Here is a 14273-nt window from a genome sequence, read left to right on the forward strand (position 1 = left end):
TTGTGGTTACTCTGCTGTACGATCCTAGGAGAGGACCCTCACCCAGGAGGCCTCTCGATACCGCTCGGCTACTTCTCGACGGAGGGGTGGACCTAGGGGTGGCCAGTCAGACATCTCCTGCCTCCCCCGGGGTCGCCTTTCTAACAGTGGTGGCAAGCGACGGGATCCGAGCTGACGCAGATCGTACAGAGAGTGATTCGCTCACTACCGAGAAAAACACACTACGACCATGACTACACAAGAAACAAGACCGACTACGGAATTCCAGAAAGAGAAAATGGAAGATTACAGTCACAAGGAATTAAAACAATTCTGCAAAGACCTGGGCATCGCTACCACGGGCCTAAGCACCAAGGAAGACTTTAAATCGGCCCTACAAGCATGGGTGGACGCCGGTGCCACGCCACCCCAGGCCCGAACGGACGCCCGGAGACCGACACGACCCCAGCAGGGGAAAGACCCGCAAACCTAGACACGGGCCTCTCCCACGAAGACACCCGAGAACGAGAGAGGAACCGGCTCCACGAATTAGAGCTCGCCCTACTCCGGTTGGACGGGGAACTGCAGCTGGCGGAAAAGAAAATAGCCCTCGAGCAACTGCGGCTAGAAGGAGACCTGGAGGAGAAACGAAGACAAAGAGACCTCGAGGAAAAGAGACTCATGCTCGAGCATGAGCGTGGCTTAAAAGAACTAGAAATCAAGGCCAAGACAAACGAGACCAGCACCTCCGGAGGCAAGACCTCGCCCCCGCCGGTGGACACGAAGGTGCACATATCCAAGGATGTCGTCAAAGAATAAAAGAACGACGACATCCAACAGTTGTTCAAAGCCTACGAGGTCGCCATGACCGCCCATCGAGTACCCCTCAAGGACTGGGGCGCCGGCCTGTGGGGGAAGTTCGTCAACGAAGGGAGGGACGCCCTGCTAGAACTTCCCGACACCGAGATGACCTCCTATGAACACATGAAAACCGCTCTCCTCACTCGCTTCGGACTCACCCCCGAAATGTACCGGCAGCGATTCCGAGACTGTAAAAAAATCCCCGGTACCACATGGGTGGAATACGTGAACTTTTATAGCAGAGCCTTCGAGGGGTGGATCAAAGGCAGTCAGGTCACCACCTACCAGCAGTTGGTCAACCTCATTATATGGGAACACCTTTCCAACAACTGCTTTATCGAACTCCGGCAGCACCTCCTCGACAGCAAACTGACGAGCCACGAAAACTCGCTGTCGAGGCTGATAGATGGGTGAGCACCCGAGTCCCCCGGAGCCCGGTGGGAGACTACGGCCGGGGATCCCCGGGGAACCACCGACCACGAGGCGGCGGAGGAGGCCACAGCAGGGGCCGAGACACCCCCACGGGGTCCTCCACTACCTCCACTTCGCCATCCCTGGGCCGAAGGGGGGTTCCCCCAGCAAGGCCGGGGCCCCGCCCGAATGTTACGTGCCACAGATGCCAGCGACAGGGTCATCATGCGAATGACCCCCTCTGCCCGATGAACTAGCGACCCGGCACCACCGGACCCCCGAACCGCCAGATCGTGGCCGCCGTCCTGGGTACAGAAGGAGGCGAGGAAGAAGACAACGACCCCGAACAGGCCGAGTGGGAGCCTGCCGCTATGATCTTAGCCTGCCTGGGTGATCGAGACATGATCCCCCGAGACCCGATCCCAGGCAACACACAGAAATACCGCCAATGGGTCACCATCAATGGACGCCGGACCGAAGCCCTCCGTGACACTGGAGCCAGCGTGACGGCGGTCCGCTGCCACTTGGTGACCCCAGAACAAATTCTTCCCAACGTCCTGTGCCCAGTACGGTCTGCGGACAACTCTGAGAGTTTGTGCCAGATGGCCCGCATCCCCTTCGAATGGGGAGGGGTGTCGGGCATGCTGAAGGTGACCGTCCGGGACGATGCCCCTGTGGACTGCCTCCTTGGGAACGACCTGGAAAGTTCCCCCTGGGCCGGCGTCGAGCGGAGAGAGCATCTGGGGATGCTAGGCCTTCCTGAGTGGGTCTGTGCGACCACCCGCTCCATGTCCGCCCGAGCCTCCGCCCCAACGGAGGATGCCCCGACCGAGGAGCCGGAGTGGCCCGCACCTCCACCGCCCGCCGTCCCCGAGGACGCCGACCCTGAACCCAGAACCCAGGGGCCCAGCCATGAAGACCTCACCGAGCTCGGCCACCTTCCAGAACTAGCTCAATGGCGCCAAAAAGGTGGCCCCACCCGCGAACAATTCCGGCAGGAACAGAAATCCTGTCCCTCCCTCGAGGGAATCCGACAACAAGCCGCCACTCAAGCCGCTGGAGACCCCTCGGGGTCCCACTGGGTCTATTGGGACCACGACCTTCTCTACAGCGAACAGAAGATTGCCGAACTAGGGGCCAGCCGGGTGCTGGTCGTTCCCCTCCGATTCAGAGACTTCCTCCTGAACTTGGCACATGACGTGCCCCTCGCCGGGCACCTGGGGCAGGACAAAACTTAAAGCCGCCTGGTGACCCATTTCTACTGGCCGAAAATGCGCAACAATGTGAACAATCACTGCCGAACCTGCCCGACTTGTCAAGCCAGCGGGAAGAGCGGGGGGAAAGTCAAAGCCCCGCTCCAGCCTTTTCCCGGGGTCACCACCCCCTTCGAGCGAGTGGGGATAGACATTGTGGGGCCCCTGGACCCCCGCACCTCTCAAGGGCACCGCTTCATCCTCGTTCTAGTGGACCATGCCACCCGCTATCCTGAGGCCATCCCCCTCCGAACAGTCACGGCCCCAGTAGTAGGCCGAGCCCTAATGGGGATCTTCTCCCGAGTCGGCTTCCCCCGAGAAGTCGTGAGTGATCGGGGCACCAACTTTATATCTAAATATATGCGGTCCCTGTGGCAACAGTGCGGGGTCACCTATAAGTTCACCACTCCGTATCACCCCCAAGGAAATGGACTTGTGGAGCGGTTTAACCGAACACTGAAGGGAATGATCAAGGGCCTAGAGGAGCCGCTACGACGCAAATGGGATGTCCTGCTGCCCTGCCTCCTGTTTGCATATCGCGAGGTACCCCAGAAATCCCTGGGGTTCAGCCCCTTTGAACTGTTATATGGGCACCCGGTCCGAGGCCCCCTCAGCCTGGTCAAGGAAGGCTGGGAGACTACAGTCCGAGATGCTCCACCGGATGTCTACCGGTACCTCCTGACACTCCGCAACCAGACTCGGAAGTTCCGGGAACTTGCAGAGACCAACCTGGAGGCCAGCTGGTATGACCAGAACGCCTCGTCCATCGAGTTCGAGCCGGGCCAGCAAGTCTGGGTCATGTCCCCGGTTAAACTTTGTGCCCTCCAGGACAAATGGACGGGGCCCTTCAAAGTGGTGGAGCGCAAGAGCCCCGTCACCTATCTGGTGGACATGGAGTCCCCCAGGAACCCCCTCCGGGTTCTGCACGCTAACCGACTCAAGCCGCACTTTGCCCGCACTGAACTAAGCCTGCTGCTAGCGACAGATGACGGAGCTGAAGACGACTCCGAGCCTCTACCAGATCTCATGAGCACCTCCGAGAAAGACGGCTCCATCGAAGGGGTCACGCTCTCCTCTACCCTGACCCCAGAACAGCACCAATACTGCCAGAAGCTGCTGGGGCAATTTGCGGATCTATTTTCCCTCACTCCTGGAGTCACCCGGTGGTGTGTCCACGATGTGGACACCGGAGACAGCCCGCCTGTAAGACACCGAGCTTTCCGAGTGCCCGACCGAGTTCGGGCCTGCATTCAATCCGAAGTGGCCAAGTTGCTAGCTCTGGGGGTAGTCGAACCCTCCGACAGTCCCTGGGCCAGTCCCGTTGTCCTGGTCCCTAAAGCCGCCGCCCCCGGCACACTCCCGGAGCTCCGGTTCTGTGTTGACTACCGAGGGCTGAATGCAGTCACCAGGACCGACGCACATCCCATCCCCCGGGCGGATGAACTGATCGATCGCCTGGGGGCCGAAAAGTATCTCAGCATCTTCGACCTCACGGCTGGATATTGGCAGATCGGCCTCACCCCTGGAGCACAAGAACGATCGGCCTTCTCGACCCCTGATGGCCACTATAATTTCAAAGTGATGCCCTTCGGCATGAAAAACGCCCCGGCCACCTTCCAGAGACTCGTGAATCGGGTGCTGGCCGGACTAGAGGAGTTCAGCGCCGCCTATCTAGACGACATTGCGGTGTACAGCCTCCGCTGGGATGAGCACCTGACCCACCTCTGGGAGGTCCTGACGGCCCTCCGACGGGCCGGACTAACAATAAAGACCAGCAAGTGCCAGATAGGCCAAGGGTCCGTGACTTATCTAGGGCACCAAGTAGGGAGCGGCCAAGTGGCTCCCCTCCAGCCAAAGATTGACGCCATCCGGGCCTGGGAGCCCCCGGTCACCCAGACCGCTGTCCGAGCCTTCCTGGAGCTCACAGGATATTATCGGCGCTTCATAAAAGACTATGGGAGCATTGTGGGGCCTCTCACTGAACTAACATCCAAAAAACTACCACAGAAGGTGCACTGGACCCCCGAGTGCCAAACAGCCTTCGAGACACTAAAGACTGCCATGTGCACCGCCCCTGTGCTCCAAGCCCCCCGACTACAGCCGAGAGTTTGTGGTCCAAACCGACGCCTCGGAGCACGGCGGTCCTATCACAAGTAAACCCTGAGGGAGATGACCTTCCCGTGGCCTTCATCAGTCGGCGCCTGCTGGCTAGAGAACAGCGATGGAGCACTATCGAGAGGGAAGCCTTCGCCGTCGTGTGGGCCCTAAAGAAGCTCCGGCCCTACCTCTTCGGCACCCACTTCCGGGTCCAGACCGACCACCGGCCCCTGCGGTGGTTGATGCAGATGCGGGGAGAAAATCCGAAACTGTTGCGATGGTCCATCTCCCTGCAGGGGATGGACTTCACTGTGGAGCATCGCCCCGGCAACGACCACGCCATTGCTGAAGGCCTGTCTCGATTCTTCCGCCTCGGCGAGGAGAATCCCCAAGAAGATGGGTGACTCTCCCCTGCCTTCAGCTGGGGGGGACGCGTGTTGGACCCGGCCTCATGGCGTGGTCCTACCCCTCCCGCATGGCGGGCCCCGAACGACATCGGCCCTCCACCGAGCCTCGGGCGGCCCGTTTTGCCCGACCCTACACACCCCAACACCGCCGGTCCGGTTATCATCCCGGACCAACACTACCGGCCTGGCTCCATCTTGAGCCCATCACGCCTGAGCACGAGGCCGCGCCCGAAGCCATCTTGGGCCCACCACATCACGAACACGTGGCCTCGGCCCCGACCCAGGCCCCAGCGAAGCCCCGACATCGAGGCACCAAGATCCACCCAGGTGGTCGAGTGGCCACTCGACAGATCCCGAAGGAAGTGGATTTTCGATGGTCTCCAGCCGTCCCCGGACGCCTGGTATCGATCGCCCTCCGGCCTCCCTGGGCGCTGGCTCCACCCCCCTGCGGGGTGTCTGGACACCATCATCCCGGCCCCTCTGGCCCCCAGGCGCGAGGGTCCGGACATCAAAGGACTCCAGCCCTATATCTGGGCCAGCCCCGGAGTAGGACGGGAGTTGTATCCTGGATTGGAAAGCTCTGCTGACGCTGTCACAGCCGACACCAGAAGAAGTCATCCTTCCCGTGACCCGAAGCGACCCTGAGAGCCTGCTGGCGCTGCCGCGGCCCACCCTTGCTGAACCATCTTGAGAGCCTGCTGGCGCTGCCGCGGCCCACCTTGCTCAACCATCTTGAGAGCCTGCTGGCGCTACCGCGGCCCACCTTGCTGAACCATCTTGAGAGCCTGCTGGCGCTGCCGCGGCCCATCCTTGCCGAACCCTCTTGAGAGCCTGCTGGCGCTGCCATGGCCCATCTTTGCCGAACCATCTTGAGAGCCTGCTGGCGCTGCCGTGGCCCGTCTTCGACGAAACCACCTCGAGTCCTGCTGGCGCTGCCGTGGCTCGACCTCTCGGAACCCCCGGCTCAAGGATTGAGAGCTGTGCGCAGGGTATCCCTTCCTGCACCCAGATTGAGACTATCCCGCTACCCTGTCCCTTTTACGAGACTCTACAGATCCCTCGATCTGTCTGTACATATCAAACAACCTTTATTATTGATAAAGCTTAAGGACTTAACCTCTTGTGTAGTGTCCGTTTGTAGTGTTGTGGTTACTCTGCTGTACGATCCTAGGAGAGGACCCTCACCCAGGAGGCCTCTCGATACCGCTCGGCTACTTCTCGACGGAGGGGTGGACCTAGGGGTGGCCAGTCAGACATCTCCTGCCTCCCCCGGGGTCGCCTTTCTAACAACAACATTGGCAAATGACCTCATCCACCACTGTTGGAGCCCAGTAGCCCCAGTCTGCCCTTTGGCTCCATGAACAGGGTCTAACAGTTATATAGTCCAATTATGAGACACTGGTTCATCTTTAAAGGCCAGATAGAGCTTGAGGATGCTACTGTAAATAGGTGCTCTGCAATTTCTTTAATAGGGTCAGAGATTGCTACTAGCCTAGCAAATGAACACAAGACAGATTGGTTCTGCAGCTCCAGACCACCAGCCATTACTCTCTCATTTTCCATTCTACAAGTTAAAAGTTGTTCTGTACCCATTGCCTCATAGCATTTGGCAGCCCCTTCCACAAAATCCTCCTTTTTTCTAGTCAAATTAAGTTCAGAGTCTGAACAGAGGTGGTCTTTGTATGAGCAGAGACCCCAAGTCAACAATGTTATTGGTGTAACCTATGAGTTAAAACGTGTTGTCACAACTATACAGATTTACTTGTATTGCAATAAGTCTACAAGTAGATTGCCCTTGTTCATCGCCTCCACTCTACTTTCAGTGACACCATACATGTGTGGCACCTTCATATGATTCAGTTAGTAGAGTATGTTTAATAAGCACCTAACATAACATAACTTTCTCCCCTGCACCTAATCAGGCTCTGTTACCTTTTGGCAACCCTAACTGCTGCAGCTCACTGGAAAGAGACTCGCTGTCCACATTGTGCTTCGCTGCGCTGGACAAGATGAAACTCAGGACAGCAACCGTAGCCTTCACATCTCCAGACTCTATGATTAGGAATAAAGTGGAGGATGGTTATCAAGGCAGAATGAGAAAGTTAGAGAACCAGAATGTTGAGAAGGAACATTAACATCTCCCCCCCCCTCTCTGCCCCCCGATATTCACAGTTCTCAGTAGTTTGTGCAGCACCCAGAAACATCCTAACAGGAAAATTAGTGCACTCCAGTTATGACCTAATTAAGGATAAACACCTGCTGTGCGTATTCATGTAGCATGCAGCGGTGCAGATAGTCATTAAATAGTAAACCAAGTGCAGGAGGAGTTAAAACTGTCCACCTAAACAAAACATATGTGAAATAAATGCCCGTAGACATGTTACATCTGAAAGAGACACGTTAGTGATAGATTCCTTACCTTAGAATATCCCCAGGCGTCAGACTGGATCCGGAAATTTTTCACGTAGCAGTACCCTTGCGCGTCGGTAGGCGTCGTCTGCGGCTCCGCGTCCGTCATCGGCGTCGTGGGCGCCGTGATGACGTCGTCGGAGTACTTAGACGTCGCCTCCGCGTGCTGACGTCAGTTCTTCTTTTTTCCGCGCCAGCAGCGCAGATCCGGAAAAAGTGGTACCTTAGTCACTTTTTCACTAAACTTTTTTGATCTTTTGATCATCCTTTTTCGAAGTCTTTGACTCCGAACGGTGCCGGTAGGGATGCCAGGTTTCAAGCCCTGTGAGGATTGCGACCGACTAATGTCGGTCACCGACCCTCACCGTCGGTGTTTCCACTGCCTCGGCGTCGATCACGACGACAAGACCTGCTCAGACTGTCGGGCCCTGACTTCGAAGGCTAGGCGGGAGCGGTCCCGTAAGCGGCTCGAACTCCGGCAGTCGGCCCCGTGCCGAGAACGGTCCCGGTCCGGACGGAGGTCGAGGGACCGGTGGTGGGAGAGGAGCCATCGGAGCACCGGGAGTCGACATCACTCCTCCGGGTCGAAGTCGTCAGGTAAGCACAAGAAGTCGAAGAGACGTCATCGCTCTTCCGACTCCCGCACGACGCGGCCGGGGGTTCTGGTGACGCAGGCGCCGCGTCCAGCCTCATACCCTCCGGTCCCTGGGCCTAACGCGGCGCCGGAGGAGATCGAGCGGTTCCTCATGGCCATGAGGTCCCTCTCTCCTCCGACGGGCTCCGTGGCGCCTTCGGGCCCAGCGGACTCGTCTGGGGGGCCTAGTGGGTCGGGGGCTTTGGTCCCGACGCCGTCGAGTCGCCGGCGCCGCAGGGCCCCGCTGGATCCGGTTCCGGATCCGGGTCGCCGCCGGTGGATTTAACGACCTCCCCAGCGTCGACCCAGCAGGTGTCACCCCCGGCGCCGTCCCCGATGCCTCCCTCGACCCGGTTCAGGGCGCCGGAGCGGCGCCGCTGGGCGCCGCTTCAGACGCCGTTCGGAGAGTTTACTTTCCATGAACCGGCCCCATCATTTTCTAACCCTGAGTACCAGGAGATGGGTGATGAGGAGTATTGGGAGGGGTCTGAGACCCTCGGACACGTGTGTGCCAGTCTCAGGAGGACTAGACAGGTGACCTTGGGGATGCCAGTGGTCTGGACAGTTCGCCGGACACTGTCTTTGTCTCACCTCCTACCGTGACTACGGAGGAGGGGGCAACCTATAGTGTGGTGTTAATGAGGGCGGCAAAGGCCTTGGGACTTGAGCTCCCCGTCGCGGCCATGAGGACTAACCTCCTCACTGAGGTCCTTAAGCCGCAGTCATGCTCAGCCGAGCCTCTGCTGCCGTTTAACGAGGCCTTAACCGACTTTCTTTTGGGCACTTGGTCCAAGCCGCTACAGGTTCGCCTGTAGATAGGAACGTGGCCAGACGCCACCGCCCGGCCCCGGGCGACCCTTGTTTCCTGTCCACCCACCCCATCCCTGAGGGCCTGGTGATCCAGGTCTTCAATTCCCAGACCGCCTTCCCGTCGGCACCGCCGGACAGGGAATCCAAGAGGTACGAGCAATATGGCAAGAAGGTATTCTCCTCCCTGAGTCTGGGACTGCGGTCTTCAAACACCGCGTGCCTCTTGGGCCGTTACACCCATTCTCTGTGGGACACGGTCGCGGACGTGCTGCCAGAATGCCCGTTGGAGGTACGGGCTAAACTCGGCCAAGCCCTTGTGGAAGGCCGAGATGCGGCACGTTATTCGATCCGGTATGGACTGGATACCACTGACTCTCTGGGCAGAGCGATGGCAACGACGGTGGCGATTCGTCGCCACGCCTGGTTGAGGTCCGCCAACTTCTCGGCTGATGTCCAGAATACACTCATGGACATGCCGTTTGATGGCCGTCGCCTTTTTGGCGACAAGGCAGACCATGCGCTTGAGCGCTTTAAGGACTCCAGGGCTACGGCCAAGTCTTTGGGCCTCTCGGCCCCGCGCCAGCAATCTGTTGCCTTTCACTCCTTTCGTGGCCACGGAAGGGGTGTACCCACACGTGCTGCCAGCCACGCTCCGCAGGGTAATACCCAACGTGGTGGCGGCCGTGGGAACCGCCGTAGTGGCGGTCGGGGACAACGGCGAGGTCAGTCCACACCTTCCCCCGCAGCATCCGCCTCAAAACCCTCATAGTCCGTGCTTTCAGGCCCATGTAACGCCAGTGGGGGGCAGTGTTCGCCATCACCTCCTCCACTGGCGCACTGTCACGTCGGACAGGTGGGTGCTGCAAATCGTCCGAAGGGGCTACTCCCTCCCCTTCGAAGCGACCCCTCCAGCCATGCCACCGCAGTACCACCGAGTATCGGGGGATCATTTGCGGCTTCTGCAGGAGGAAGTTACGGCCCTCTTGGCCAAGGGGGTCATCGAGCGCGTTCCTGGGCCAGAAGTAGGGTGTGGTTGCTACTCCCACTACTTTCTGGTACCCAAGAAGGGCAAAGGGGGCCTACGCCCTATCTTGGACCTAAGGAACGTCAACGGCTTCCTCCGGAAGGAGAAGTTCAAAATGCTGACACTGGCTCAGGTCTTAGCTGCCCTGGACCCAGGAGACTGGATGGTAGCGTTGGACTTGCAGGACGCTTATTTCCACATCCCCGTCCTGCCGGCCCACCGGCGCTACTTGCGGTTCATGGTAGGCCACAAGCACTTTCAGTATACCGTGCTCCCCTTCGGCCTTACCAGCGCCCCACGGGTGTTCACAACGGTGATGGCGGTGGTCGCAGCTCATCTGCGCAGGTTAGGGGTTTCAGTCTTCCCCTACCTCGACGACTGGTTGTTGAAGGCGGGCTCGCCCCAAACAGTCGTCAGCCACCTCCAGACAACGGCAGACCTCCTGCACCAGCTGGGGTTCTCCCTCAATGTGCCGAAGTCACACCTGTGCCCCTCTCAGAAGCTCCTCTTCATCGGAGCGGTTCTGGACTCGGGTTTATCCTCCCGAACAGCGGGTCCGGGATATTCAGGCTCTGATTCCACCCTTTATCCTGGGTCTCGGTCTGGTTGACGCTGCGGCTTCTGGGGCTGAGGTACGAGCAATATGGCAAGAAGGTATTCTCCTCCCTGAGTCTGGGACTGCGGTCTTCAAACACCGCGTGCCTCTTGGGCCGTTACACCCATTCTCTGTGGGACACGGTCACGGACGTGCTGCCAGAATGCCCGTTGGAGGTACGGGCTAAACTCGGCCAAGCCCTTGTGGAAGGCCGAGATGCGGCACGTTATTCGATCCGGTATGGACTGGATACCACTGACTCTCTGGGCAGAGCGATGGCAACGACGGTGGCGATTCGTCGCCACGCCTGGTTGAGGTCCGCCAACTTCTCGGCTGATGTCCAGAATACACTCATGGACATGCCGTTTGATGGCCGTCGCCTTTTTGGCGACAAGGCAGACCATGCGCTTGAGCGCTTTAAGGACTCCAGGGCTACGGCCAAGTCTTTGGGCCTCTCGGCCCCGCGCCAGCAATCTGTTGCCTTTCACTCCTTTCGTGGCCACGGAAGGGGTGTACCCACACGTGCTGCCAGCCACGCTCCGCAGGGTAATACCCAACGCGGTGGCGGCCGTGGGAACCGCCGTAGTGGCGGTCGGGGACAACGGCGAGGTCAGTCCACACCTTCCCCCGCAGCATCCGCCTCAAAACCCTCATAGTCCGCGCTTTCAGGCCCATGTAACGCCAGTGGGGGGCAGTGTTCGCCATCACCTCCTCCACTGGCGCACTGTCACGTCGGACAGGTGGGTGCTGCAAATCGTCCGAAGGGGCTACTCCCTCCCCTTCGAAGCGACCCCTCCAGCCATGCCACCGCAGTACCACCGAGTATCGGGGGATCATTTGCGGCTTCTGCAGGAGGAAGTTACGGCCCTCTTGGCCAAGGGGGTCATCGAGCGTGTTCCTGGGCCAGAAGTAGGGTGTGGTTGCTACTCCCACTACTTTCTGGTACCCAAGAAGGGCAAAGGGGGCCTACGCCCTATCTTGGGCCTAAGGAACGTCAACGGCTTCCTCCAGAAGGAGAAGTTCAAAATGCTGACACTGGCTCAGGTCTTAGCTGCCCTGGACCCAGGAGACTGGATGGTAGCGTTGGACTTGCAGGACGCTTATTTCCACATCCCCGTCCTGCCGGCCCACCGGCGCTACTTGCGGTTCATGGTAGGCCACGAGCACTTTCAGTATACCGTGCTCCCCTTCGGCCTTACCAGCGCCCCACGGGTGTTCACAACGGTGATGGCGGTGGTCGCAGCTCATCTGCGCAGGTTAGGGGTTTCAGTCTTCCCCTACCTCGACGACTGGTTGTTGAAGGCGGGCTCGCCCCAAACAGTCGTCAGCCACCTCCAGACAACGGCAGACCTCCTGCACCAGCTGGGGTTCTCCCTCAATGTGCCGAAGTCACACCTGTGCCCCTCTCAGAAGCTCCTCTTCATCGGAGCGGTTCTGGACTCGGGTTTATCCTCCCGAACAGCGGGTCCGGGATATTCAGGCTCTGATTCCACCCTTTATCCCGGGTCTCGGTCTGGTTGACGCTGGGGCTGATGGCTTCCAGCATCCTACTAGTGCATCACGCCAGGTGGCGGATGCGGGCTCTGCAGTGGGACCTGAAGTTTCAGTGGGCCCAGCATCAGGGCAACATGTCCGACCACGTCCTGATCTCGGAGGGCACTGCAAGACAACTGCAGTGGTGGCTCACGGACCGCGATTGGGTCAGCGGCAGATCCCTCTCCCTTCCCCAACCGGAGCACGTAGTTGTGACGGATGCGTCCCTCCAGGGCTGGGGAGGCCACATGGGAGAGGCGGAGATCAGAGGCCTCTGGTCTCCGGCGGAGGCCCGGCTCCACATCAACCTTTTGGAGTTGCGGGCGATTCGTCTAGCACTGAAAGCATTCCTCCCCTCTGTCCGGGGGAGTGTAGTGCAGGTGTTCACGGACAACACCACCGCCATGTGGTACTGCAACAAACAGGGCGGGGTGGGGTCGTGGACCCTTTGCCAGAAAGCTCTGCGCCTCTGGCAGTGGCTGGAACGCCAGGGCGTGACCCTGGTGGCTCAACACCTGGCAGGTTCTCTGAACGCCAGGGCGGACGAGCTCAGCCGTCGGTGCATGATGGATCACGAATGGCGTCTGAACTCGGACGTGGCGCAAGGCCTCTTTCAGCGATGGGGAGAGCCTTGGTTAGATCTATTTGCCACCGAAGAGAATGCGCAATGTCATCAGTTCTGCGCGTTGGAATTTCCAAGGCGGCACTCGCTCGGAGACGCTTTTCGTCGCGAGTGGAGTTGCGGTCTATTGTACGCCTTTCCGCCTCTACCACTTCTGCCCAGAGTGCTGAAGAAGATCAAGCGCGACCGGGCACAAGTCATCCTTGTGGCTCCGGACTGGGCACGAAGGTACTGGTATCCAGAGCTACTCAGTATGTCAGTCGTTCCCCCGGTTCGTCTGCCTCTTCAGGAGGACCTTCTGTCGCAGCAGCAGGGGACGGTCCTCCACCCGAACCTGTCCAGCCTCCACCTCCATGCTTGGAGATTGAGCGGCGACAGTTGAGGCCATTTGACTTGCCTCCTGAAGTCTGTAACGTCATTCTGGCAGCCAGGCGTCTCTTCACGAAGTCGGTATACACCTGCAGGTGGAACAGATTTGTGGCATGTTGCACAGAAAAGGCTGTGGATCCTCTTGCTGCCCCTCTCTCTGAGGTTCTTCTCTTCCTTCTTTCTCTTGCCCAGCAGGGCTCTGCTCTGGGCACTATCAAGCGCTACCTTTCTGCCCTTTCAGCCTTTCTAAGGCTGCCTGATCAACCTTCTTTGTTCAAGTCCCCTATTGTAAATCGTTTTCTTAAAGGCATCACACACACGTTCCCTCCTGTTCCGTTTGTGATGCCTCAGTGGGACTTGAACCTTGTTCTTAAGTTTCTGATGTGAGCTCCCTTTGAGCCACTTCACAACTGTCCTCTCCGCCTTCTTACTTTGCAGACTGCTTTCCTGGTTGCCATCACCTCTGCCAGGAGAGTGAGTGAGCTCCAGGCCCTTCCTTGTACTCCTCCTTTCCTTTCTGTCCATCCGGACAAGGTTGTGTTGCGTACTACGCCATCTTTCCTGCCCAAGGTTGTCAAAGCCTTCCACATCGGGCAGTCTATCACCTTGCCAACCTTCTTCCCGTCACCGCATCCCTCTAAAGAGGAAGAACGGCTCCACCGTCTGGACCCAAAACGTGCGCTCTCATTCTATTTGGATCGCACACGCCAGTTCCGGGTGGATGACCAACTCTTTTTTGGTTACGTGGGCGCTAAGAAGGGGAAAGCGGTGCACAAGAGGACCATCTCCCGGTGGATCATCTTGTGTATCCAGGCATGTTACTCCTTGGCTAAAAAGGAGCCCCCTGTTAGATTGCGGGCTCATTCCACCCGAGCCACGGCGACTACAACTGCCCTGGGCTGGGGAGTGCCCTTACAAGACATCTGTCAGGCAGCTACGTGGGTCTCGCTGCACACGTTTGCAAAACACTACTGCCTCGACAGCCAAGTCCGGAGGGATGGCTTCTTTGGCCGTTCTGTCCTCCAGGACTTTCTGGTGTGATTATTGGTTCGCAGACCCACCACCGGGGTTGGTATTGCTGGGGTATCTATTCTAAGGTAAGGAATCTATCACTAACGTGTCTCTTTCAGATGCACAAGTTACTACTTGTGTAACGATATATCTGTAAGAGACATTAGTTAGTGATAGATTCCTTACCGACCCACCCATCCTCCCCGTTCTGCGAACCGATATCTAGGGTTAGGGTTATCCCCTTTCAGGGCCCTAGTT

General features: G+C 58.6%; 1 protein-coding gene across 2 annotated transcripts in view; it reads right to left on the reverse strand.

Moving 5' to 3' along the window:
• The window catches only part of COMMD4 (COMM domain containing 4), a 59113-nt gene that overhangs the window by 21816 nt on the left and 23024 nt on the right, over positions 1-14273 (reverse strand). For both annotated transcript variants that reach the window (XM_078685102.1, XM_078685103.1), the window contains one exon: positions 6941-7060. In XM_078685102.1, the coding sequence (XP_078541228.1) occupies positions 6941-7060 (120 nt within the window). The remainder of the gene's footprint in view (positions 1-6940; positions 7061-14273) is intronic.

The sequence above is a fragment of the Lissotriton helveticus genome, chromosome 3_2 (genome assembly GCF_964261635.1).
Source record: "Lissotriton helveticus chromosome 3_2, aLisHel1.1, whole genome shotgun sequence".
NCBI lineage: Eukaryota > Metazoa > Chordata > Amphibia > Caudata > Salamandridae > Lissotriton > Lissotriton helveticus.